The sequence below is a fragment of the Canis lupus genome, chromosome X (assembly GCF_048164855.1).
Source record: "Canis lupus baileyi chromosome X, mCanLup2.hap1, whole genome shotgun sequence".
NCBI classification, from domain to species: Eukaryota; Metazoa; Chordata; class Mammalia; order Carnivora; family Canidae; genus Canis; species Canis lupus.
In genome coordinates this window covers 109,212,941-109,240,213 of record NC_132876.1, presented here as the reverse complement: position 1 = coordinate 109,240,213, position 27,273 = coordinate 109,212,941, and the positions used below count along the sequence as shown (strand labels likewise).

The 27,273-nt window shown below is 40.3% G+C and overlaps 1 protein-coding gene across 7 annotated transcripts in view; it reads right to left on the bottom strand.

Moving 5' to 3' along the window:
- The window catches only part of BCLAF3 (BCLAF1 and THRAP3 family member 3), a 59,457-nt gene extending 34,061 nt beyond the window's left edge, over positions 1 to 25,396 (bottom strand). For 4 of the 7 annotated variants that reach the window (XM_072817601.1, XM_072817599.1, XM_072817605.1 and 1 more), the window contains exons 1-5: positions 25,110 to 25,226; positions 22,793 to 22,954; positions 6,430 to 6,504; positions 2,690 to 3,259; positions 1,640 to 2,305 (exon numbers count right to left, since the gene is read on the bottom strand). In XM_072817601.1, the coding sequence (XP_072673702.1) occupies positions 1,640 to 2,305; positions 2,690 to 3,259; positions 6,430 to 6,470 (1,277 nt within the window). In that variant the 5' untranslated portion in view covers positions 6,471 to 6,504; positions 22,793 to 22,954; positions 25,110 to 25,226. Of the gene's footprint in view, positions 1 to 1,639; positions 2,306 to 2,689; positions 3,260 to 3,455; positions 3,675 to 6,429; positions 6,505 to 22,792; positions 22,955 to 25,109; positions 25,227 to 25,321 lie in introns of those variants that run through there. The other 3 variants (XM_072817600.1, XM_072817604.1, XM_072817602.1) reach the window with 3 other exon arrangements.
- Positions 25,397 to 27,273: the final 1,877 nt, after the last annotated feature.

The window sequence follows — 27,273 nt, the reverse complement described above, 5'->3', positions numbered from 1 at the left end:
GTATGCAATTTTGTCTCCAAAGGAAAAAAATGTAAACAAAAATGAAATATTGAAGAATTTAAAGAGGAGGGTACTAATATCTATAATCCACTTTGAAATATATGGAAAAAATAAGATGGAATGATTGATGGATAAATGGACAGATACATGATTACGAAAGTAGAGTAAAATTTTCATTGTAGACCCTCAGTGGTAGGAATATAAGTATTTACCATACAGTTCTTTCAACTTTTCTGTGTATTTGGACATTTTCATAGTGTAATGTTCAAAAGAAAAAAGCTTGAGGGAACATCCTCAAAGTTGATGCTTACAGTAGTTTTTGTGCTCTTAAGGTTAAGAACTAGCAGGAAATATAATAGCACAAAATGATTTAAGGCTTATTATATGAAATAGAATACAAAATTATATGGTATTATGACAACCATGTATAGATATACACAGAAAAATACAAAAGGAGCTGTACTAAGCTGTTAATAAAACTATCCTAGGGTAGTAGAATATTGAGTGATTCCCCCCTCTATTTGTCCAACTTTCTAGAACATTATCATATTTATAAATGCTTTCTGTGGACATATACATATGTATATTTTACAATATTTTTGTAAGTACATGACTGTAAGGGAAATACGAGGGAGAAGGACTGCCATATCTAACTTTAAGAAAAAATATACATATATTTAAAAAAAAAGAAAGAGAGCCTGTGGGTTTACCTCCCTCCCTGTCATATTCTGACCTTAGATTTTGCTTAAAATTGTTTTTGATTGCAATACAAGTATGAATGAACTGTAAACATAAATGCATCAAATCACCACAGCCCATCACTTTATTTATTCACATACTGGTAGTGTATTAAGGTAATGAACAGACTTAGCTGACATAGCCAACTGTAGTGCCTTATTATTTCCAGAATCCATAAACCGAGGTAATATGCATAACTGAACAAAGTATGCAAACCACTTTAGCAGAATATAACCTATTAAAACAGTAGCCTATTTTTTTTAAGAATCATTAAGAGCTAAAGTGAATGTCTTAAAAAAGGTCTCTTTCTAGACTCTAGCCTAATTTCCTCTACCTAGGAGAAGCTAGTTGGCTGAGCACCAATTGTTTTGAGATGGCAGCAGGAACCAAGTGAGGTTACCTGCCTCTTTGAGCCACACGTGCTCTGACTTAGACAAGTCGCTTCATCTTTCAAGGCCTCGCTTTCTTCCTCTATAAAATCACGGCCAGTGAAGAGCCCTTCCAGATAAAAAATTCTCTGGATTTGAGGCAACAGGGAAAACAGGCTCTGAGAAACTGAGCAAGGAATGGCACCTTTAACTCCACCCAGCCTATCCCTGGTTACAGAAAATCTAGCAGCACAGAAACATAAATTCATGAAAAGAAACAACTCCAGAGAGTACCCTGCACCAAAAAAGTATCTTGAGATACTTGAGATGTGGAAACCAGTAGACATGAGATCACTCTGTATTACTAATCATGGGATTCATCCTCATTACAGGGCTTTTGTGAAAAAATCCAGGCAATCCCTCCCCACTCAATGGATTCTAAACACACCGTGAGTTCCAGTTTCAAAGCTTCAAATAAAGGTGGCAGAAACATATTTTTCTTAAATAGCACAAAGAAAAAACAAAAATAATACCTGGATGTATTTATTGTTTTCTTCGCATCTATTTTAACAGTAAGTGATTTCTTCTTAAGACTGGCAGATGAAGGTTTCACTTTGGAAAGTTTACTTTTATCAGCTTGGTTGCTGGAAGAGTTGCTCTCTTTTCTGCCACCCCCTTCTTTCTTTCTTTTCTCCTTCCGTTTGTTGCTGCAGGGTTTCGAGCCAACATCATTTTTACTTGAATGTGTAGAGGGAGTGCAGTCAGTGCAGTCTTTCTTAGATGATTTGGAAGGTTCTTTGGCTTGCCCACCTTCAGTCTCTCTCCCTCTTCCAACATTAAAACAAACGGACTGTCTATTTTCAGAGCCTTTTTGAGAACTGGATTTTCTATCTTCCTCCTTAGAGTGCTTCTGCGTTCTTCCATCAGAAATGTCCTGGTCCCCACCTGAGGCCTTACGACGTTTGTGGCGATAGTCACAGGATACCCTGGTTGCTGAACTGGTCTCTGGAGGTTCCCTCTGAGTATGTCGATGAGATGGTCCAAGGTTCCGCTGCTCCTTCTTCTCTTGGTAAGATGGAAGAGAATGCCCAAACTTCCACTGTGGGTTCCTGGCAGGCTCTCTGTTTTCATACCTCTCCACATCTTTGGGTCTTTTTGATGTGTGACCGTATTTTCTGAAAGCACGATCCTCAGGATACCTGTGTTGACATAAAGCAGTTTACACTTGCACTAGAGAGAAGAAAGTAAGAATTTATATGTGTGGAATGTTGGGCAGCATGGCTTTAAATGCAGTGGCCAGTTAACTTAACTATAATCCCTCAAGCCAATTCATAGAGGCACAAGGTAGCAAAAGAGGAAAATACCATCTTTTGTTACAATTCTAGCCATTAACATGACTTACTCTAAAAAGAAATACTTCACTACTACCAGTAGACCATAACTACATTATATGCTTTTTATCTTTTTTAGACAAAAGCTTTTCAAGGTGGTTCTCTTCAACCATAAAGTTGAAGTAAAGAGTAAACAGACTTTTTCACTTGAGGCTTTATACAAAATTACCCAGGTTTAATGTTTTCTTATACCTCTTCTGAAAAGAGCTCCTTTTCTCACAGTCTTCAGAACCTCTTCTAGGTGACTGAGGATGGTTTTCGTCCTGTATCCTCTGGTGCCTCAACTTGTCTTCATGCCACTTTCCTTCGAACCTAAAAGAATCTGCCGCTGATCTCTGAGGCGGTTTCCCTCCTTTTCCACTTCCTCTGACTCTGCTGTGGTCATCAGGAATATACCTTCCCTGTACTTTCTGGGGATAACAATTCCTCTGGTGCTCTTTGTAGGGTACGCTTCCTGAGTATTTGGGCGTATAGTGAGATCTTCTGTTACCATCCCCTCTTCCTGGTGAGTATACTCGGTAAGGCTTATAAGAATAAACATTTTCTAAAGAGTTTCTTCTTAGGTTTGGGGAAGGTGATCTATGTTCATAAGATCGGTAATGTGTATTTCCACGAGAAGGAATCCTTGATTTACTCTGTCCATGTTTCTGACTCTCCATTCGCCAAGTCATGGGTCTTTTTGGATCCTTCCTATAGTCACAGCCATAATGAGAATGTCTTTGCTTGTAGTGTTCAGAATTTCTAGGTACTGGTGATAAAGACCTATGTAAACAAATGGAAAAGTTCAGTCCATTTAAAGACAATAAACTAGGTTTGCCCTAATATGAACTAACTAAATAAGACATTTGCTTTCCACTGCTTCTCCCACTCAAATTAAATTCAACAATTTGCTATATCTGTATTCTAAATTGTTCATTTGGGTGTCTGATTACTGTTCTGGCCAATTCAACAAGCATACTTTTCCATCTGAATTAATGCATCCCACGTGCGTATCAAAATGGGCTAAGCACACTCATCCTGCTAGAGAAGGACCAGCTTAGGTACACAGCAAGATCCATTTTAGAAGACTGCTGACAGCAGTCTGGGCAAAAGAGCCAGTCAACAAAAGCCTGTGTCAGGTTCAACAGCCAGGTAAGAAACAAACAACAGGAGGGCTAGAGTCACACAAATTAATGTATAGGAGAGTCTCTGGCAAATGGAACATAACCTATGAAATCAAATTAGACTCTAAGAGTTTATGATGTCACAATAAACCCAATCTCAGACTGAAGATTGACCCCGCAGTTTCCCCAAGTACTAAGGCTATCTCGAGGAGCAAAAAACTACATACTTCGTGTGTGGAATGGGAGGGAAAGAGGGCATTAAGGCTTGAATCTCATACTTAGTTCCTCCATAAATACTACTAAGATAGATAAATTGCTTCTTTCCCAGACCTATTCCCTTACATGTGCTGTTGAAATAGAGCTTATAACATTGGTGAATGTGGGCTTTAATGCAGCCATCATGTTCCCCAGGGACAGCATATCTTTTCTGTAACTACCTTCCCCAATACCTCAGCATTGCCAACATCAAGATTTCATTCCCATGGAGGAGGAAGAAGGCTCCTGTAGCCAGGGAAACAAGTCTGAGTTGCCTGGACTTCAAGAGCAGAGAGAAGAGCACTACTACTACCCAGAACACAATAAAGTTCAATTTTGCACCTGCACCTCCCACCTAACCTGTCCAATTTCCCAATCTCCTCCCTGGGGGCTTATAGTCTTCTAATCAATGAGGCAGCTACCCTTGCAGCTTTTGTTACTGCACACTTTCAGAAGCTGCCAGGGAGTTGGAGCAACCATGAGTCAGACCCTTTCCATTTGGTGACACATCTGTGTGTCCTCCCCACAAGGAAGGAGGCAGATTTATCTTCCTCATGTACATACTGGGATTTATATACTAGTCTTGGCAATATCTCCCTCTGGAGTCACCAAACTAGACATACTAGCAAGTGCATTATTTAGCTTAAGAAGGAACTCTGTCATCCATCCTCATCACAGGGAGGAGCAGGTAGAGCCTCTGAGGACTTTCTAGAAGAGTGCATTTCTTCCATCGCTAAGGAGAAAAACTGGCAGGGAGAGACAGGTCTCCAGACTGGATGAAATACTCAGCCCCTTACTTTAGTCCTTATCTCATAATGAGTACTGCTTTGTTGTTATATTTCATATCAGGGGCTTTATTGTATAAAACTCCAGTCTTTTTTTTTTTTAAACCCCAGTCTTTTGAAGGAGATTGCCGGAATGGTTACTATCATTTTCAATTCTCCTAAAGAAACAAAAGAGATCTGAGGAGTCTGTTCGGAGGCAATCCTCCCTGGGTCTCTTGCATTCTGCATTGGTAAGCAGAGGCACTGACAGCTTTTGTTCCAAGGCACCACAGCCTGGGAAGACAGAGATAGGGCCTCCCTCAGGGAAAGAGGGCCAATTTGTTTGCTATCCAGGATATGTCTGCTCTAAGGCCAAGGCTGGGTGGGTTTGCTTGTAGCCCCTGATGAAGCTTGGGTTCCTCAGCTGTGTGGTCACCTCGGTGCTTCGCTCTGCAGCGCCCACTCTCAGAAGACTCAGGAGTCAGGGCAACACAGGAACACAACACTCAGGGTGCCTGCTGTACCATGAGTATAATAAAGGCCTTTGTCTCTGACCCAGGAGTGCCCTGTGGCAGGCTAATGTGTTAGTTTGCAAGTAAAGTAAAATATCAGACGCTGTACAGTTTTTGACAAAGAGTTCTAAGAAGGAATCTAGAAATCAGGTACTAAGCTTGGCAAGTCTTCTGTGTTTCTTCATCAGCACCTATCACAAAAGGGTGAAACAAAACAACCTCTGTGATGCCCTCCATATTAAAATTACCCATTTGTTTACATTCCCTTTTCTTCCTGAAGCTCCTTCCTGTTACAATTTGGTCTTGCAAATTACAAAATGACAATTGTTAACAAAATGATTGATTAATCACTGTAGAACCATAATGAACAATGGCCAAGTTGTATTAACATGAGAAGTTTTGGTCTGCTTTTTATGTATGTAATTATGGTCCTTTTTAAAGTCCTAGAATATACTAGTCACTTTCATAGCTCCATGCCTTTGCTCCTATTGCCCTCCCTTAACTGGAATACTTTTCTTCTTTGTTTCTGCCTTTAGAAATTCTATCCATCCTTAAATGGCCAGCTAAAATTTCATCTCTTCTTGGAAGGCTTTCTTAGCATCCCCTTTTTCCCTCCATAAAAGCAGAATTATTCCTTCTCTGTGGACCCAGAATACTTTGTCCCAGTCGGTAGCACCGTACTTAACCCACGGTATCATAGCTGACTGTGGTGCCAATCTCCCAGCCAGTCTGCATGCTTGCTGAGGCCCCAGAAGACATCATATTGCCTTTGTAGCCCCAGAGCCTACAGCAGGTATACAATAAATACTGGCTGAACTGTTCCAATCTAATTATGTGTATATACTATTGATACTGCCAACAAGGAAAGAAGAAAGTTGAACTACAAATGAATTACTCAAAACTCTATTATTCTGCAATGAAGAAGAAGAAAGAGGTAACTCCTGATTTTCTAACTCCCATTTTTTTCAAAGATAATGATTATGAAAAAAAAAACACAGAAGAGTACTAAACTACTTACTGATGCAAAAAAATGTAACACTCAAAGATGTTTCTCACTCTCCCTTGCTGTGGCCATTGCATTTCTTTTTATTATGGATTAAGTCAAGCTGCCAGCCATAATTAATGCAAGCTGCCAGTTTTCAGAATCTAGAAATACAACCTCTATTACTGTAAAATACCTACTGTGAATAACAGGTCCCATGAACTTATTAAAATAGGTTTTCAACAGTACCAGTGGACTTGAAAATCAAAGCACATCCCAAACCCAAGCTTCCTCTGCTAAACTAAGAACTGCTCACCTGTGCTTCCACCTGGGGGATCGAGATCGTGACCGTGCCATCTTTTGACACTTGAGCCACTATCCACTTTTTACACTGCAAAGAAAAACAGTATTAGGCAAGTTTACAGAAAGAGCCTACAATCTGCTGTAAAAGCAGTAAATACCACCGACAAAAAATTATTGAAGGTCCCTATACTCAGTTCCCTCATCTGTAAAATGGGGATGATAATAATAGGACCCACCTTATTGGAATGTTGTGAGAATAAAATGAATTAAATCAGGGGGCAGCAATCTTGTCCTATAAAGGGCCAGACAGTAACTACTTTAGGCTTTGTGGGCCATAGAAGGTCTTTACTGCATCTTCTTTTTTAAAAAACTCTTTAAAAATATTAAACCATTCTTAGCTCAAGGGTCACACAAAAACAGGTCCCAAAGGCCAAATACACTGCAGTGGGATGATCCCTGAGTTGTCATGAAAAGAATTTAGAATGGTGCCTGGCACACAGCAACTGCTAAATAAGTGTTCCAAAAATAGGAAATCCCTACCCAGAACTCTTTTACATCTGAGCCACTACTACCTTCCTGCTTTCACCATGTACATAAACACTTCATATAATCACAGTCAAAATGTTTAGGGATACCTGATGATACATCCTGCTTTTTAAAATTCTGGATAATAAGAATTACAATACCTAATTGTAGTACTAAATTGCTACCTACCTTCCACCAGATAAATATACCAAAACTTGATTAAGTATGATTAAACATTTAGTTTGCTTTTGATTTTTTTGGTAAAACAAATAATGGCAAATAAATACACTTTTAAAGTTATGTAAACTTGATTTTTAAAATATTAAGCCTTGTGCTATCTCTCTCAAATAAAATCTTTTAAAATAATAAAATATATTTTTAAAAGATTTTATTTATTCATGACAGACAGAGAGAGAAGCAGAGACACAGAGGGAGAAGCAGGCTCCCTGTAGTGAGCCCAATGCTGGACTCAATCCCAGGACCCCTGGATCACGACCTGGGCTGAAGGCATTCAACCACTGAGCCACCTAGGTGTTGTATAAAATATAATATTAAGTCTTCAAAAGAAGCTGATAGTTTTAGGAACTAAATTTTTTAAACATGGGACTATGGCATAATCTTCTATACTAGTTATTATTTATATTTCAGTAATCCTCCTTAGTTCTGACACTGTAATTAAGTAGTTCCCAACTTATTGGCCCCAAACTACTGATGGCTTTCAAAATTATTTCCATGGATCCATGAAATAATACACGGAGCCACCATGCACAGACTATGGAATAAGTATGTGTCTCATATATTATAACCTCTATTTTATAAATTTCTGAAGATTGTGTGGTCATTGTTAAAAATATAAATGGCTTCTTGTTACTATGTAGTTTTCCCATTAATACAAAAAGCATAACTATTATTAGGTGGACACTTGTTTAAAAAGGGAGTCCTCATAGTCAAACATTTGCAAACTATTGTTGTAGTGAATTTTAGAAGTAAAAGTATATAAGGTTAAAGGACTTGAACCACAACGCTCATCAGAAGGACATTCAATTCAATTATTTATACAGTGCCTCTTTCCAAAAAGAAACCGAGGTTAGTAAGAACAATTAGTTCAGAGGAACTGTGAAATTAAGACACTAAAGGCGAGAATTCTCTAATTATTATTATTATTTTTAAAGATTTTATTTATTCATGAGAGACACAGACAGAGAGAGAGAGAGAATGAGGCCGAGACACAGGCAGAGGGAGAAGCAGGCTCCATGCAGGGAGCCTGACATGGGACTCAATCCTGGGACTCCAGGATCATGCCCTGGCCTGAAGGCGGCGCTAAACCGATGAGCCACCTGGGCTGTCCAAGAATTCTCTAATTAAAACTGGATGCCTGGGTGGCTCGGTCAGTTGGGTGTGTCTGCCTTTGGCTCAGGTCATGATCCCAGAGTACCCAAGTCCTTGATGGAGCCCCATGTCGGGCTTCCTGCTCAGAGGGGAGTCTGCTTCTCCTGCTCCCTCTGCTCTTCCCTTGATCATGCTCAAGCTCTCTCTCTCCCTCTCTCAACTTTTCTCTCAAATACATAAATAAAATCTTTAAATATATATATTATATTTTTTTGGGTGGGTTTGCTTGTAGCCCCTGATGAGGCTTGGGTTCCTCAGCTATGTGGTCACCTCTGCGCTTCGCTCTGCAGCGCCCACTCAGAAGACTCAGGAGTCAGGGCAACACAGGAATACAACGTTCAGGGTGTCTGTTGTACCATGAATATAATAAAGGCCTTTGTCTCTGACCCAGGAGTGCCTTGTGGTAGGCTAATGTGTTAGTTTGCAAGTAAAGTAAAATATCACTGAGCCACCCAGTGGCCCATTTTTTTTAGGCACCCCTAAAAAAATCTTTTAAAAATAAAATCAAGGGGCACCTGGGTGTTCAGTGGTTGAGCGTCTGCCTTCGGCTCAGGGCATGATCCCAGGGTCCTGGGATCTAGTCTCACATTGGGCTCCCCACAGGGAGCCTGCTTCTCCCTCTGCCTTTGTCTCTTCCTCTCTGTCTCTCATGAATAAATAAATACTTTGAAAAAAATAAAAAATAAAAAAACAATTAAAATGCATTCCTTCAACAAAATTACTAAGTCATTATTTGCCAGCCAAATAATTATTTGTTCTGGGGATGCAGCAATGAACAGAAATAGGGAAAAATTCCTATCTTCTGGAGTTTAGATTCTACCGAGGGACTTTATAACGTAACTAAAGAAGCTTTGGATATCAGTTTCTACCTGTGAAGCTGAATAAAAATAAAAATCCCAAGGTTGGTGAAGGGGGATGACACCAAATACTGCTGCTGCTGATGAAAAAGCATATTTTTTCTAGAGGAATTTTTTCCACTTTATTAATTTTTAAGTAAGCTATATGCCCAACATATGCCCAACATAGTGCTTGAACTCATGACCCCAAGATCAGGAGTTGCATGCTCTACTGCTTGAGCCAGTCAGGTGCCCCTTCATTTTATTTTTTTTGAAAAACAGATTTTTAAAGATATAATTCACATACCATACAATTCACTCATTTTAAGGGTACAATTCAGTGTCTTTTAGTATATTCACAGAGATGTACAACCAATTACCACAATCTAATTTTAAAACACTTTAAACCTCTTTAAAAGAAACCCCATTAGCAGTTGTTCCCCATTCCATCCCTCCTTTGATTAGACCCTGGCAACCACTAATCTTTCTTTTTCTATGGATTTGCCTAGTCTGGACCTTTCACATAAATGGACTCATACAATATGTATTTTGTGACTGTTTTCTTTCCCTTGCCATAATGTTTTCAAGGGTCATCTCTGTTTTACCATGTATTAGTACTTCATTCTTTTTATGGCTGCATAACATTCCACTGTATGGATATACCACCTTTTATTTATGTCCTCTCTCAGTGGACATTTGGGTTATTTCTATAGTTTTGGTTATTATTAATAATGCTGCTATGAACATTTGTGTATCCATTTTTGTGTGGACCCATGTTTCTTTTTCTCTTGGGTATATACCTAGGAGTGGAATTGCTGGGTCATATGATAACTCTATATTTAACTATTATTATTATTATTATTAAGTAGGCACCACACCCAGCATGGAGCCCAATGTGGGGCTTGAACTCACAACCCTGAAATCAAGACTTTAGCTGAAATCAAGAGTCAGAGGCTTACCTGACTGAGCCACCCAGGCGCCCCTATGTTCAATTTTTAGAGAGACTGTCAAACTTATCCAAGGCAGCTACATCATTTTACATTCCCACCAGCAATGTATGAGCGTTCTAATTTTTCCACATCCTCACCAACATTTGCTATTGTCTGTCTTTCTGATTAAAGCCATTCTAGTGGGGGTGAAATGGTACTTCATGGTTTTGATTTGCATTTCCTTAATGATGGGTAATCTTGAAATATGTAAGAAATTATGAAACTAATCATGACTACTTTATTTTAACCTAATAATTTCAGTTTAAACTTATTACTCTATGGTATGCGTGGGTGGTTCAGCAGTTGAGCATCTGCCTTTGGCTCAGGGCATGATCCTGGGATCGAGTCCCATATCAGGCTCCTCGCAGGGAGCCTGCTTCTCCCTCTGCCTATGTCTCTGTCTCTCTCTGTGTGTCTCTCATGAATAAATAAATAAAATCTTTAAAAAATAAATAAACTTATTACTCTAAGACAATAATCTAAAAAGAAAAAATTAGCTATATATACTAAGGTGTTTAATATTAGCTTTATTTATAATAGGAAAGGAAATAAAAAACCACCCAAACTAATTATAACCTTAGCCCAGGAATCAATAAAAGATTAAACGAATTTTTTAAAGATTTATTTATTTATTTATTCATGAGAGACACAGACTGAGGGAGAGAGGCAGAAACACAGGCAGAGGGAGAAGTAGGCTCCTCATAGGCAGCCCAATGCGGGACCCAATTCTAGATCCTGGGATCACTACCCAAGCCAAAGGCAGGCGCCCAACCACTGAGCCACCCAGGTGTCCCAGATTAAACGAATTTATCTATTTTTATTATTTTTAAAAGATTTTATTTATTTATTCATGAGAGACAGAGAGAGAGAGGGAGGGAGAGAGAGGGAGAGAGAGAGAGAGACGGAGGCAGAGACACAGGAAGAGGGAGAAGCAGGCTCCATGCAGGGAGCCTGACATGGGACTCGATCCCAGGTCTCCAAGATCACACCCTGGGCTGAAGGCAGGCGCTAAACCGCTGAGCCACTGGGGCTGCCCAGATTAAACAAATTTAAAACACATATATCCAGGGGTGCGTGTGTGGCTCAGTCAGTTAAGTGTCCAAGCAACTCCTGGTTTGGGTTTGGGTCATGATCTCAGGTTCCTGGGATGGAGCCCTGCAGGCTCCCACTCAGCAGGGAGTCTGCTTCTCCCTCTCCCCTGACCCCTGCTCATGCTTGCTCTCTCTCTGTCTCTCAAATAAATAAAAGCCTTTAAAAAAACCCCACATATATCTAGTCACTTCCTATCTTCCTCCAAGCCTTATGTATGTCTTTTTCTCCACATAACCTACTAGTTTACCATACCACACTACTTGATTTTCCCTGATCAGGCCATGCTCTCACTATCACATAGATGGCCTTTTCTCACACTACTTGACAAATCTCTATTCTTTCAGGACTGTCTGATCATTATCTCCCCTGGGATTCTTTCCTTGACTTTCTTATTTTCCCCGAGTTTCTTCTTGGGAATTCTGGGTTTATTTTGAGATTATTTGAATACATTGTAATTATTTGTCTAAATAACTCTATTTGCTTCAAGAAGCAAAAGACTCCAAACAACATATCACAGAACACAAAACACTAATGATCTATGGACACGTGGGATATTCAATCTCATCAGTAACTGATGAGATTAAGATCATAACCATTCCACATCCACAATACTGACAAAAAAAAAATCGAAGTTGCACATTCTGGAGTGTTGGTGAGGATGTGGAACAATAGGGACTCTCATACACTGCTAAGAGAGTATACATGAGTATTAACCAGTTTGGAAGTTGACAGTACCCATTTAAAGTTGAACACGCTCATATCCCATAGCCCAGCAATTCCACTCTGCAAAAGACTTTAGAATAGTGGCCCTCAAACTTCAGTGTGCAACAGAATCACCTGAAAGGCTTGTTAAAACACAGATTGCTAGACCCTACCCCAAAGGTGGGCCTTACTTCTAGCAAGTGCCCTAGTGATATGGATGCTATTGGCCCAAGGAATACAGAACTACTGCCTTAAAGGAAAAGGTGAAGGTCCCTTGGGAGAAAATAAGATTTACTATGTGATTAAATAAAGTATTACTCAAAACATTTCCCTTTGATAATATTAAAATTAGCTTTATTAAAATTCAAACTATTCACTTGAAAATGGGTGAATTTTATTGCATATAAATTATACCTCAAAGCTATAAAAAAGTTTGCTTTGGGGTGATGAAAACACTCTGAAATTAGATCAGACATTATGAAGATGTTGCACAACTCTATGAACATACTAAAGCCCATTGAATTGCACACTTTAAACCTGTAAGTTACATCTCAATAAAACTTTTTTTAAAAGTTAACCCTGGGGACTCCTGGGTGGCTCAGCGGTTTGGTGCCTGCCTTTGGCCCAGGGCATCATCCTGGAGTCCTGGGATCGAGTCCCGCATTGGGCTCCCTGCGTGCAGCTTGCTTCTCCCTCTGCCTATGTCTCTGCCTTCTCTCTCTGTGTGTCTCTCATGAGTAAATAAATAAATAAAATCTTTTTAAAAAAAGTTAACTCTGTTTGCAATTGCTTAGTGCACATCAGCTAGTAATTAAAAGTACTGGCTCAGTGGCTTAATGGATAAGGGAGAAGGAAGAGTTCATTTATAAAAAAACAGAGTAAAAACCTAACAATGGTTTTTACATTTTAAAGGGTTAAAAAAAAAAGAAGATGAAGAAGAAGAAAGAGAAGAATATGTAGTAGAGGCTGTCTGTGAAGCACAAAGCCTAAAATACTATCTGGTCCTTTACAGAAGTTTGTCAATCTCTGATTTAAACTAATTTATTTGTGACTAGTAAAATTAATCAAAGGAATTATCTTCAGGATACACAGAGAGAGAAAAGACTGAAACACCAGCAGAGTTTGTGACCAGAGAGAAGATGTCAATAATAGTAGATAAACTGGATATGCTGCTACTTCAAAGGGAATGTACAGGACCAGGGGTAGTGAATGAATCTATCTCCCTTGAACACACAAAGATGACTGGACAGCAGGCACCTTCACTCCCAGAAAGATGCTGAAGAGGATGCTAGTGCCAAAAGAGGCCATCTCTACCAGGATAGCACTGGACACATCCCCTGACTCAAGTGAAAGACCCAGCTCCAGTGATTCTCTTCTTCCTCCCACAACATTTCCCTCTCTTCAGTAGATCCTTCCCATCACTTTACAACCTACCTCCTGGGAAGCTCCCAAATCTCTAGAACCATAGCCTCCTGGGGCTACCACCTTTTCTCTGCATTTTTTTTCTCTCTCCATTTTTAAAAAATATTTTATTTATTTATTCATGAGAGACACAGAGAGAGAGGCAGAGACATAGGAGAGAGAGAAGCAGGCTCCCTGCAGGGAGCCTGATGTGGGACTTGATCCCAGGACCCAGATCATGACCTGAGCCAAAGACAGACGCTCAACCGCTGAGCCACCCAGGTGCCCCATTCTTTCTCCATTTATAATCAAATTCCTCAAGGGGTTGCCTTTCATAATCATTCTCTCTGATTCCTCTCCTATTCTTGCTTGGCCTCACATCAATATGGCCTTCAATCCACCACCACACCAAACTGCTCTAGTCAAGATCATTAATCAAATCTGTCACTAAATCCAATGGTTATTTCTCCTCCTTACCCTGGACCCACCAGTAGCACTTGTCAGTCGATCATACCTTCCTTCTAGAAACATTTTCTTCACTTGAATTACAGAATACTACATTTTCCTGGTTTTCCTCCTACCTCTTTTTTTTTTTTTAATTTTTTTTTTTTTATTTATTTATGATAGTCACAGAGAGAGAGAGAGGCGCAGAGACACAGGCAGAGGGAGAAGCAGGCTCCATGCACCGGGAGCCCGACGTGGGATTCGATCCCGGGTCTCCAGGATCACGCCCCGGGCCAAAGACAGGCGCCAAACCGCTGCGCCACCCAGGGATCCCTCCTCCTACCTCTAACAATTCCTTCTGTCTCTTTTGCTGGTTTCTCATCTCCCCCTTCACCACTCTGACCCTAAAATAGTGAACCCAGTCATCCTCTAGTGACTTCAGTCTTTAGACCTCTCATTGTTTATACTCTTTCCCCAGTCTACACTCTCATTTAGTCTCATGGCTTTAAATAATCATTATAAACTAACAATCCCCAAATTTGTATCTTCAGCCCTCACCTATCTTCTGTACTGCAGTCTTACATATCAAAACAACCTACTGGATGCTGCAAACATGTCCAAGAGCAAACTCCTGACCTCCTTCCAAATTCTGCTCCTCTTATGGTCTCTGCCCCACCTCAGTAAATGACAGCTCTATCCTTTTAGTTTACAATAAAAAAGGAAACATAAATGTCGAATAAACATGAAAAGATAATCAACCATACCTAATCAGGAAGATAAAACAATAAGATACTATTTCATACTCACAAGATTTGCAAAATGTCTAAAGTATAATGATTTCCATGTGTTTATAAGAAAGTTAAAAAAGAGGGACACCTGGGTGGTTCAGTCGATGAGCATCTGCCTTCGGCTCAGGGCATGATCCCAGAGTTCTGGGATCAAGTCCCGCATTGGGCTCCTTGCATGGAGCCTGCTTCTCCTCCCTCTGCCTATGCCTGTGCCTGTGCCTCTATGTGTCTCTCATAAATAAATAAATAAATAAATAAATAAATAAATAAATAAATAAATAAATAAATTCTTTAAAAAAAGAAAGTTAAAAAAGAGAATTCCTCAACTGAGGAAAATTCCTCACCTAAAAACCAGGAAGCAGAAGAAAACTCTAAGTCTATATTTCCAGCAGAATTAAATACATTCAAATGCATTTAAGGATATATATTTTTAAAAGCTCACCTTGAATCCGAAATTTAAAAACTAAGGACAAAAATAAATAAAAAACAAAGTGAAATGACAGAAAAAAACTTAACTGAACTCAGAAAGAAATAGGAGGAAAAAACCTAAATTATCTCAGAAGTGAAGATAAATTACAAGGTGTCCAAAGAATAAACTCAAATGAAAATTTACTAAGGGACATCAAAGAAAAGCAGGAAAACAACCCTCCAAAATGAAAATGACAATGAATGAGTGAGTGAGTATGTGAGACAGAGATTGAGTCAGAGAGAAAGTAGTAGAACTAAAAGACAGGTAAAGAAGGAATAATATTTGTATTAATGTAGTCTCTGAGAAGAAAAAAACAAGCATTGGAAATAAACTAACATTTAAACTAAAATTCAAGAAAACATTTCAGGGGCACCTGGTAGTTCAGTCACTTAAGTGTCTGACTTTCGATATTGGCTCAGATCACAATCTCAGGGTCATGAGATTGAGCCTCTCAATCTCTCTTCCTCTCCTTCTGCCCCTCCCCCACTGCTCATGCTCCCCCCCCTCAAAAAAAAAAAAAAGAAAGAAAGAAAGAAAAAGAAAAGAAAACTTTCCAGAAATGGAAAAATACTTGAATCTATACAATGAAGGGCTCACCAGATACCTGGGAAAATTAACCTAAAATAATCAACTCTGAAACATAGCCTAGTAAAAACTATTTGATTTCAAAGTTAAGATAATAAAATCCTCTAGGTGCCTGAGTGGCTCAGTCTGTTAAGCGTCTGACTCTTGGTTTTGGCTCAAGTTATGAGCTCAGGGTCACGAGATCAAGCCCTGCGTAGGGCTCTGTGCTGGGTGTGGAGGCTGTTTGAGACTCTCTCTCTCTCTCTAATAAATAAATAAACAAAATCTTTTAAAAAAGATAAAATCCTCAACACCTCTGGGTAAAAAGAATAAATAACTTATAAATCCAAACAAATCAGACTAGCATCAGATATTTCAAAACTAATATATAAAGCAAGGCAACAATGGATCACCATTTAAATTTAAAAATAAAATAAAATCAATGAAAGTAAGTGTGAACCAAGGATTTTATATCAGTCAAGCTATCCTTCAAATATCAAGACTAAAGAAAAAAAACAGTTTTTAGTATACAAGAACATAGGGAGTTCCTGCACTTAATTAGCCCTTTCTGAGAAATCTACTAGATAGAGAATGAGCTACATCCAACCAAATTATGAGTGAGAAAATGTCAGTAAAGGACCAATAGTGGGATGCCTGGGTCACTCATTGGTTGAGCGGCTGCCTTTGGCTCACGGTGTGATCCTGGGGTCCTGAGATTGAGTCCTACATCGTGCTCCCTGTGGGGAGCCTGCTTCTCCCTCTGCCTATGTCTCTGCCCAGGGACAGGGATCCCCCCCATCTTTTAAAAGATAGATAGATCGATTATTTATTTATTTATTTACTTACTTACTTATTTATTTATTTAGACAGAGAGAGAGAGAGAGAGACAGACAGACAGACAGACACAGGAGGGAGAAGCAGGTTCCATGCTGGGAGCCCGTAGATATTACTTTAAAACACAGGCAATAGGGCAGCCCCGGTGGCTCAGCGGTTTAGCGCCTGTCTTTAGCCCAGGGCCTGATCCTGGAGACCCGGGATCGAGTCCCGCGTTGGGCTCCCTGTGTGGAGCCTGCTTATCCCTCTGCCTGTGTCTCTGCTGCTCTCTCTCTCTCTCCCTGTGTCTCTCAAAATAAATAAATAAATAAATATTTTTAAGAAACACAGGCAATAGGAGAAAAAAAATAGATAAATCAGGTATCATCAAAAATTAAAATGTTTACACTGTAAAGGATACTATCAAAAAAGCAAAAAGGAAACCCACAGAAAGGGAGAAATTTTTTTGCAAATCATATCTGATAAAGGATTGTATCTAGAACATACAAAAAAACCTCTTACAGGGATCCCTGGGTGGTGCAGCGGTTTAGCGCCTGCCTTTGGCCTAGGGTGCGATCCTGGAGACCCAGGATCGAATCCCACGTCGGGCTCCCGGTGCATGGAGCCTGCTTCTCCCTCTGCCTATGTCTCTGCCTCTCTCTCTCTCTCTCTGTGACTATCATAAATAAATTAAAAATTAAAAAAAAAACTCTTACAATTCAATAATAAAAGACCACCCAATTAAAAAATGGGCAAAGGAGCTGAATTAACATTTCTCCAGAGAAGGTATACAGATGCCCAATAAACATGTAAAAAGATGTTCAACATCATTAATCATTAGGAAAATGCAAATCAAAATCATGAGCTACCACTTCACACTAACTAGATGGTTATAACAAGTGTTGAAAGGATGAAGAGATAAAGAAAACCTCATACATTGCTGGGGGGGGGGGGGCGGACATAAAATGATGTGGCAGGTTGGGAAAATAGTCTGGCAGTTCCTTTAAAAATTAAACACAGAGGGATGCCTCAGTGGCCCAGTCAGCTGAACATCCACCTCTCTTTCAGCTCAGATCATGATCTCAGTGTTTTAAGATAGAACTCTGAGTTGGGCTCCGCTCTCAGCACAGCCTGCTTGTCCCTCTCCCTCTGCTCCTCCTCCCACTTGTGTGCTTGCTGTCTCTCTCTCTCTCTCTCTCTCTCCCTCAAATAAATAAATAAAATCTAGGGGATCCCTGGGTGGCTCAACAGTTTAGCGCCTGCCTTCAGCCCAAGGCGTGATCCTGGAGTCCCAGGATCAAGTCCCGCATCGGGCTCCCTACATGGAGCCTGCTTCTCCCTCTGCCTGTGTCTCTGCCTCTCTCTCTGTGTCTCATGAATAAATAAATAAAATATTGGAAAAAAATAAAATCTAAAAACATCTTTAAAAAAGATTTAACAAGGGCACCTGGGTGATGCAGTTGGTTGGACATCCAACTCTTGGTTTCCGCTCAGGTTTTGAGCTCAGGATCGTGAGATGGAGTCCCGTATCAGGCTTTGCACTCAGTGTGGAATTTGCTTGGGATTCTCTCTCCCTCTGCCCCTCCCACTCATGCGCTCGTGCTCTCTCTCTCTCTCTCTCTCTCTCAAAACTAAATAAATAGGGGATCCCTGGGTGGCTCAGCAGTTTAGCGCCTGCCTTTGGGCCAGGGCATGGTCCTGGAGTCCCGGGATCAAGTCCCATGTCAGGCTCCTGGCATGGAACCTGCTTCCCCCTCTGCCTGTGTCTCTGACTGCCCCCACCCCTCTCTGTGTCTGTCATGAATATATAAATTTTAAAAATCTTTAAAAAAAAAAAAAACTAAATAGGGCAGCCCTGGTGGCTCAGCAGTTTAGCGCTGCCTTCAGCCCAGGGCGTGATCCTGGGGACCCGGGATGGAGTCCCATGTCAGGCTCCCTGCATAGAGCCTGCTTCTCCCTCTGCCTGTGTCTCTGCCTCTCTCTCTCTCTCTCTCTCTGTGTGTGTGTGTGTCTCTCATAAATAAATAAAATCTTTAAAAAAAAAACTAACTAAATAAACCTTTTAAAAAAAATTTAAACAGAGTTACTATATGATCCAGCAATTCCACTCCTATATATACAACCAAGAGAAATAAAAATATATGTCCATACAAAAACTTATACATAAATATTCATAGCAGCATTAGTCATAACAGCTAAGAAGTAGAAACAGTCCCACTGTCCATTTAGAGATAAATGAATAAACAAAATGTGTATACCCATACAATTGAACATTATTTGGCCATAAAAAGGAATGAAGTACTAACACATGGTCAAACAGGAATGAATCTTGAAATCCTTATGCTAAGGGAAGGAAGCCAGTTACAAAAGACCACATATTGTATGATTCCATTTATATGAAAGGTCCAGAATAGGCAAATCCACAGAAACAGAAAATAGACTGGTGGTTGCCTGGGTGGGGTGGTGGGGTGGTGGGGCCCTGGGGGAACAGACACAGGGTTTCTTTTGGGGATGATGAATATGTTTTAAAACTGGAGTGTGATAATGGATGCACAACTCTGAATATACCAAAAAACACTGAATTGTACACTTTTAAATGGGTGAATTGTGTGGTATGTTAATTATATTTCAGTAAAGATGTTACCAAAAAAGAAAATATCAACTGACAAAAATTTTGTACTAAATAGGAACCTAGCATTTACAAATGTAAAGAATTCCCCAGGAAAGCCTTTGCAACAAAGAAGCCACAATCTAAGCCCAGAACTGCACCAAGTCAGAGCCCACAGAACAAGAGGGTGATCAGCAAATCAGAGGAAGCCAGACCTGAGGAGACCAGAGGATGGATTATGCTTTTGGATACAGAGGCTAGGTGTTATGGTCAGGTTTTCTTTTTTTTTCCCCTCCCCCCACCCCCCGGTCAGGTTTTCCATAAGGAGGAGCTAGAAGTAGATAAAGAATCTCACTATTTCCTATATCATTAACCTACTTTTACTTCATGAATACAATGTATTTTTTTTCACACACACACAAAAGATTAAATAAACCAACAGGGGAGTAAGGGCATTTATAAAGGTATAAGGACAAAGGTCAACCATAAGAACAAAAATACAAAACTTGCTAAATGCCACCCCCCCAATTTTTTTAATAAAAGAGCAAAAAATATACCTCATAGCCAGCAATGAAAAGAAATAGCAAATATAACAAAATATTATGATAAAGTTGAGGCCAAATATATCAGTCCTAATAATAAATGTGAATGGGCTTAACTCACCTAATAGGTTTATTATAATAAAAAGTTTCAATTTGGCTCATAAAACTAAAGTCAAGGAGTTGTACAAAAGACACATCTAAAACAAAGTGATGTTGAAACATTAAAAATGAAAGGATGGCCAAAAATGAAAGGCAATTGGTAACAAAAGGAGAGCAGGGTGGCATTTCTGGGATTAGGCAAAGAATTCAAACCCCAAAGCATTCATCATGACCAAAAAACAAAGACAAAAACAACAAATTTTAATGCTGAAAGTCATAATCTATTATTTAGACAGAACATACAAAAATACACATATTTACATAAATATAACATAGGAACCACCTTTATGAAACAAAAACTACTTGAGATGCAAGGAGACAGTTATAAACACACTAATAACAGGAGTCTTTATGCACCCCTAGTGGTATATTAGACAATTCAGTGGTCCAAAAATAAGGAGATAGAAGAACTAAACAGCATAATCAATAGAATAAATCTTAAGGATATTTATCAAACTCTATGCTCTGATACTAGAGAGTATACACATTCGTCTCTCGTGCCCATGTCACATTCACCAAAAGTACTCATATTAAATCACAAAGAAAACATCAGTGACTGCCATGAATAGAAATATTACAAATATCCTCTGATCATAATGTAATAAAGCCAGGATTTACTAATAAAAATAACAGAAAAGCTCTTCCACCTAGGAATTTAAAAACTTCCTATTAAATAACTGAGTATCTTATAACTGAAATTATAGATTTTTAAAGAAATAATGACAAGAACACTACATAGCACATTCTCTGGGATACATTTAAAGCAATGATCAAAGGGAAATTTGTTGCTCTAAACATATTTATCAATAAAAATGAAATAATGCAAATAAGTTCATTTCCAAGGCTTAAAAAAACCTAAAAAAAAAAAAAAAACCAAGGTAAACCAAAAGAAAACACAAGAAAGGAAATAATAAAGATAAAAACGGAGGATGAGAATAGAAAACTAGATCTAAGTAATAATATAAAATTCTATAGTTTTTGAAAAAAATAAAATATATAAACCACTAGATAATGTGATTAAGAAAAAAGGGGGGAAAACAAATATACAAAAATAAGACAGACTGAGGGAGAAACCAACCATTGAAATAGAAGAAAAAATTTTAAATCATGAGAGATTACTGTGTAGCTCTCTACCTACAAAATTTGAAAACCCAGATGAAAGAGATAATTTGCTAGAAAAATACACAGTACCAAAATTTACCCCATTAGAGTCAGAAAGCTTAAACAGCTAAGCAAAATAAGTCAATTAGAGAAAGATAAATACCATATAATTTCATTTACATGTAGAATTCAGGAAACAAAATAGATGAACATATAGGAAGGGGGGAAAAAGGAGAGAGAGAGGGAAGCAAACCATAAGAGACTCTTAACAATAGAGAACAAACTGAGGGTTGATGGAGAAAGGTGGGTGGGGGGTGGGTTAAAGGGGCCATGGGTATTAAGGAAGGCACTTGTGATGAGCACTGGGTGTTATATGTAAGTGATAAATCACTGAATTTATTCCCGAAACCAAAAAATAAATTAAGTAACAAACTTTAGTTTTTACAGCCTAGAAAAAAAGGAAAGCTTAAACAGACCAATTTTCATAGAAGAAATAAGGAAATATCCTTGAAAAAGCATCAGGCCCAGATGGTTTCACAGGATAATTCCACCAAACCTTCAAACACCAGATAGTCTCAATGCTCTATAAATCATTCCACACCTCGTGTATCATGAAAAGGACCAAGCCTATAAGAACATCAACTTTTTAAGGAAGACGAACCAGCCAAGGAGATAGAGAAGAAACATCCTTTGAGGAAGGAGAGAACCCTAGAGCATAGAATCTCATAAACTAAAGAATATTTCAAGAAAGGAGATTAATGGCAAAAGCTACATAGAGATCCACATGGCTACAGAACTAAGTGGAAGGGAAGGAGACTTAAGAAAGCCAATTATTAATGAGTCCTTCTAGGGGCACCTGACTGGCTCAGTCAGTGTACCATGTGACTCTTGATCTCAGGGTTGCAAGTTCGAGCCCCATGTTGGGTACAGAGATTATTTTAAAATAAAATCTTTAAAAACAAAACAAAACAAACCCAACTCCTAACAGGCTGACTGGAAGAGGAAAAAGAAACTGGGTTGTGGCTGGGTAACAGCAGTCTAAGGAGGAGGTTTATTGTTGATAAGGAGGGACTATGTGCCTGGCACCAGAGATATAACATAGAATGACAGACATAGTAGAGATGAACCTAGGTCCAATTAATTGTTTCCTTTAATTCCTTAATGCAAACTCCAAATAACGTAGTCAATTTCTCTCAGTATCCCACATTTACATATTACCTTCAATGGTCCATACTGAGTTTTTATCAGCAGTCATATTTTATGTTAATTTATTTTTTTATTTTATTTTTTTCCACAGTTTTTTTTTAAAGATTTTATTTATTTATTCATGATAGTCACAGAGAGAGAGAGAGAGAGAGGCAGAGACACAGGCAGAGGGAGAAGCGGGCTCCATGCACCGGGAGCCCGACGTGGGATTCGATCCCGGGTCTCCAGGATCGCGCCCTGGGCCAAAGGCAGGTGCCAAACCGCTGCGCCACCCAGGGATCCCTAATTTATTTTTTAAAATAAATTTATTTTTATTGGTGTTCAATTTGCCAAAATATAGAATAACACCCAGTGCTCATCCCATCAAGTGCGCCCCCCTCAGCGCCCGTCACCCAGTCACCCTATTTTATGTTAATTTAGCAAGCATTACTAAGTGCTAATGACTAGTAGGAGGGAGGCACACAAAGTTGCAAAGGAACTAGTTTCTTTTTCCTCAAGATGCTAAGTTTTCAGTGGATAAGAATGAACATGAGTGCTAGTTTTATTGATTCACTAAGCGTCTTGCAAATAATATCTCATTTAATCCTCACAACAAACCTCAAGGAAGTTGGAATTAACCTCCATTTCATAGGTGGAAAAAAAAAAAGCCTCAAAAAAGTTAACCAATCTGCCCCAAGTGAAGGACCTGAAACCAGAATCCAGATTCTCAGACTCAAATACTAACATTTCCCCAACTCGCAATTCCTACCTTCAGAAAGATGACCCTGAAGAGACTGCCTGGTCATTTGTGCAGATGCTCGGTCAGCAGAATTGGACTTTAGCACACTTGAGAATAGTTGACATCCTGCATCACATCTAAAATTGCCGTCTAAATTTGGAAAGCAGCTTTAGCTGCCTGAGCATTCTGTAGCTGTAGGGCACAAAGACTATGTTTTATTTATCACGATTTCACAGATTATATTTTATTGAGCTTTATATTTGTCCCCCTCAGCTTTATATACAGTGTCTTTAAATATATGCTCTTTCAATATTTGTGCAGATGCATCCATTCATTTACCTAATTTCATAACTGAGAGCATTCTGAATATAATCTAGAATAAAAGTAAAAAAACCTTCAAATTTAATAAGTGAAAGAGTGTGGGGCAAAGGTATCACAGAATGGCTTTTATGAATTCAGAAATCTACTTTAAAAAATCAACATGCTTTTGTGCTCTGAAATTTTTACAATATGGCAATAATTGGCAACAAGACAAAGTATGTTTAAATGCACCTCCCATAAATCCCATTCGACCCTTAAATAACCACCCTGTAAGAAAGGTAAGGCAAATGCACCATAATATCTAGTCTAGAGTTGAGGAAATTGTCCCTTAGAAAAGATAAGTGATTTGTTCAAGGAATCAGAGATACTGGATTTCAAGGAACCCCTGAGTTCTAATCTCTTGTCCACTCTATGATGCCTTTGCCTCACCTGGATAACACTTCCTTACTAAACCAGTAAAATGGAATAAAAGATGAGAAACCGAATTGCTATCAATAAATTTTTTAAAAAGTAAGTTAGAGAATACTAATGGTACTTGGTTGGAGAGAACATAAATGGCCCAAAAGTGATCCTGTAGAAATCCTTTAAATGTTGCCTTTTGCTAGGGTGTAGAAAAAGACACTCACAGATTGTTGGTGGGAGTGCAAAATAGCACATCCCTTCCAGAGGGAAACTGAGCAATTTACATTTAAAAAAAAACAAACCCAACAATTCTATAATCTAGGAATGTACACTAGAAGTAATCACGGGTGTGCAGATTTTACATTTCTTCAATAATGTATTTAAGTAGTGAAAATGGAATAACCAACTAAATAAATCATTACAGCCATGTAATGGCATGCTATGAAGTCAGAAAAAAAATGGTTACAAAAGAGAATCCACTTTAGAAAAATCCATACATTCATATCTGCACAAAAAGAGAATGGAGATATATATGCAGTAACCATATTCATAATGGTTACTTGGACTGGTGAAACTATCTTCTTCATATGGTTTTGCATTATTTTAGAAATTTTGTTAATAAATGTATTATTAAATGTTTCTATATAAAATATTTCTAAAAAGACCTTTAAAGGGGGGAGCTGTGAAACAACAGCAGGGGCTTTCAACAGAACGTTTTAGTAGCCGTTTTAAAAGTACCATTAAAAAATAACCCTTAATAAACATTGCTATATCATAACAAAATACTATTGAAAAATAAAGCACTCATTATGAATCCCCACCAAAATCTTTTCTTTCCAAAGTCTCATTCATCCCAGGTCTCTTTCAGGAAAATCCTAAAAAGGTTGCTGGGCCAGAAGTCTGACAGACCTTCAAGATTTCTACCTGTGGTTTTTACTTTGTTACAGAAAAGAAAAGCGATCACCTAGGAGGCAGCTCAAAAAGGACCCCGGCAGGAAAATATTTGGGAGAATAAGTTTCTCTCAGGTTTCTTTTCCTCCTGATTTACCGACAGGATAATCCTGACAGTGACTGGCCCAGTTTCCTAATACACCTTAGAAAGAGCACAGGGAGATGCGGCAATTTTCAAGATACGTTTCTAAAAACACAAGTTTTACTTTGTAAAGCAGGATAAAGAGCATCCTTCACGACTCCTTCTGGACGCTACCAGAAGAAGATGCCGCTGCGCGGCAGGAGAGCCTCCGGAGGACAAAGCAGGGTCTCCTCGGCTCGGGTTTCTCAGGCTCGGCGTCCCGGTTCGCCTCAGGGACAAGGGCACCATCCCTCAACACCAACCCCCTGTCCCCATGACAGTCGCCCCGAAACGTCGGGGCCCCAGGCTGCCGGACGACGGGGAAGGATTAGGGCCACGGCAGCAGGTGCTCAGGTCGCCGCGCCCGAGATGGCACTGTCCCAGTGGCCTGGGGCGGTGGGAGGGGAGTGGCCCCCAGGGAGTCCAAGACCAGCCGGAGCATCCTCCCCACAGCCCTCCCCGCCGCCCCAAGACCGCCCCTCCCGGGCGACGGACACGCCCTCCCTGAGGGCCGGGGCCTCCTCGCCCCGCCCGCCCCCCAGGACCGCTCACCCGGCCGGGAAGTCACTGCCGCCGCCGCCAGCCCCTCAGCCGCCGCCGCCGCCGCCGCCGCCCCGCCGCCAGCCCCTCGGGCCTCGCCCCTCACACGGCCGCCGCCTCCCACAGCAGAGGCACCACAGCTACCACCGCCGGGCCACGGGACCCGGAACCACTTCCTTCCGGAACCGCCTCGCCCCGCCCCCACCCCGGACCCGCCCACTCACCGCGGCTCGCGCTGGCCCGCTCTTCCACCGACCCCTGCTCTCAACTCCTTCCCCGCGAGGGTGCCCCGCCTGGGCTGCTCCGGCCAGAGCGCCTGCGCCCTCTGCCGGGCGTTCCCACCTCTGCCGCTCTGTCCAGGGCGCATGCGCCGTCTGTTGCCAGTCCGCCGTGGGGGGCGGGGGGGAGCAATGCACGAGGCTTTCCAGGACCCGGGATCCAGGGGGTTGGAGCCCATCCCTCAGCCAGCGCCAGGAGCTTGGTCCCAGGGCCTTCCAGCCTTGCACACAGTAGGCAAAGGTGGCGGGGCAGATGAGCCCCAGCTTTCCAGCTCCTGCCTTGGGCCTCGAGGCCCTTCCAAAGCCAGCCCACCTTCATCTGTACCTCTGTAGCCTCTCCCTGCCTGCACAATCTCTAACCATTCTCATGGCCTCAAATTAAGTTTCCACCCAGAAAACGAACCCCCCCCCCAGAACTCCCAAATAGGTTAACGGTACCAACATCTCCCCACCATCCAATTCAAAATACTGACTCATTTTCGTTTGCTCTCTTGATTTCTCTCCTCCCCCACTCCATCCATCTGCCCCAAAGGTACTTATCTCCTCACTCTTGGAGCTTTCTCACTTGACACTTTAATTTTTTTTTTTTTTACCCCTTGCAAGATTTCTCTTTCAGAGTCCACCTCATCTGGTCGTATCATCTTTTACCCTCCCGTGTCACTGTCAGCTGATTGCGTTAGAATTTTCCTCTCCATCTGAATTGAATTACAGCCATCATCCCAAGGAGTCCAGCACCCATGATTGAGCCACGTTTCCTTAATTTCCTCAACCCAGATGACTTCACCTCTACTTTATCCACCCATTCCCAGGCACATATTCTAGAAAATCTAGACATTCATCACTTTATACTGCTCCATCTCTAAAACCTTAAGTGTCCAATTTCTGTCTATTTGGACTCACATCCTCATCCTTGCAGTCCTATCTCTCCCTTATTCCCAGTGTACTTGTTCTTCAAAGACCAGAGAGTTCTCACATCCCCTGAATCTTCTCCCTGACTTAAGTTCATGGCTTTTAACTTCAATCACTCTTGTAAGCAGAACCTCTGGAATTGTCCTTTGACACATCAAAATGATCAAACGACCACCTTTAAACACTCCAGTTATCTGCATTTTCCATGTCTACATCTGTATTTTCAAGTACTGCTTGGGAAGAAAAAGTCACACAACTATAACAGAATGATGTCACTACAAGTTTATGGATACCCGCTAGAACCTTGGTACCTCTTCTATGTGACCTCTCTCATTTCCAATAATTGCTGTTATCAACTCTTACCACTCTCTTTAAGCCCCACAGCAATGATCATTTTCCTCTCTTTATACATGATATTGCTTCCTGCTTCCCAAAGTCCTCAGCATAATATATAAGGCCTTTCATTATCTGGTTCATACTTCACCTCTCTAGCCTTCTGCTCGCTTGTACTCAGTGTTCTGGCTGTACTGAAGTGTTGCAGTTTAAGACAAAAACTGCTTTTGCTTCCACTCCATTGCACGTATTGTCCCATCTGCCTGATTAGGAGGTGTGAGACCTTTTTATCTGCATATATATGGCTTCAGTCCAGGAAGGTTTTCTTCTACCTTCAAGAACTGTTTCTGCTCTATTTGTTCTGGTCTTTTAGGAAGAGCAATTATCTGTGGTGGTTCTCTGTTTTACCATTTTTAAAAAAGATTTTATTTATTCATTCATAAGAGATACAGAGAGAAAGAGGCAGAGGCAGAGGGAGAAGCAGGCTCCACGCAGGAAACCCAATGCGGGACTTGATCTCGGGACTCTGGGATCACACTGTAGCCAAAGGTTCAGCTCAACTGCTGGGCCACCCAGGCATCCCTCTGTTTTATCATTTTTGTCTCTTTATCCTTTTTTTTGGCATTCTGTACAACTCAAATTTGCTTTCAATATTA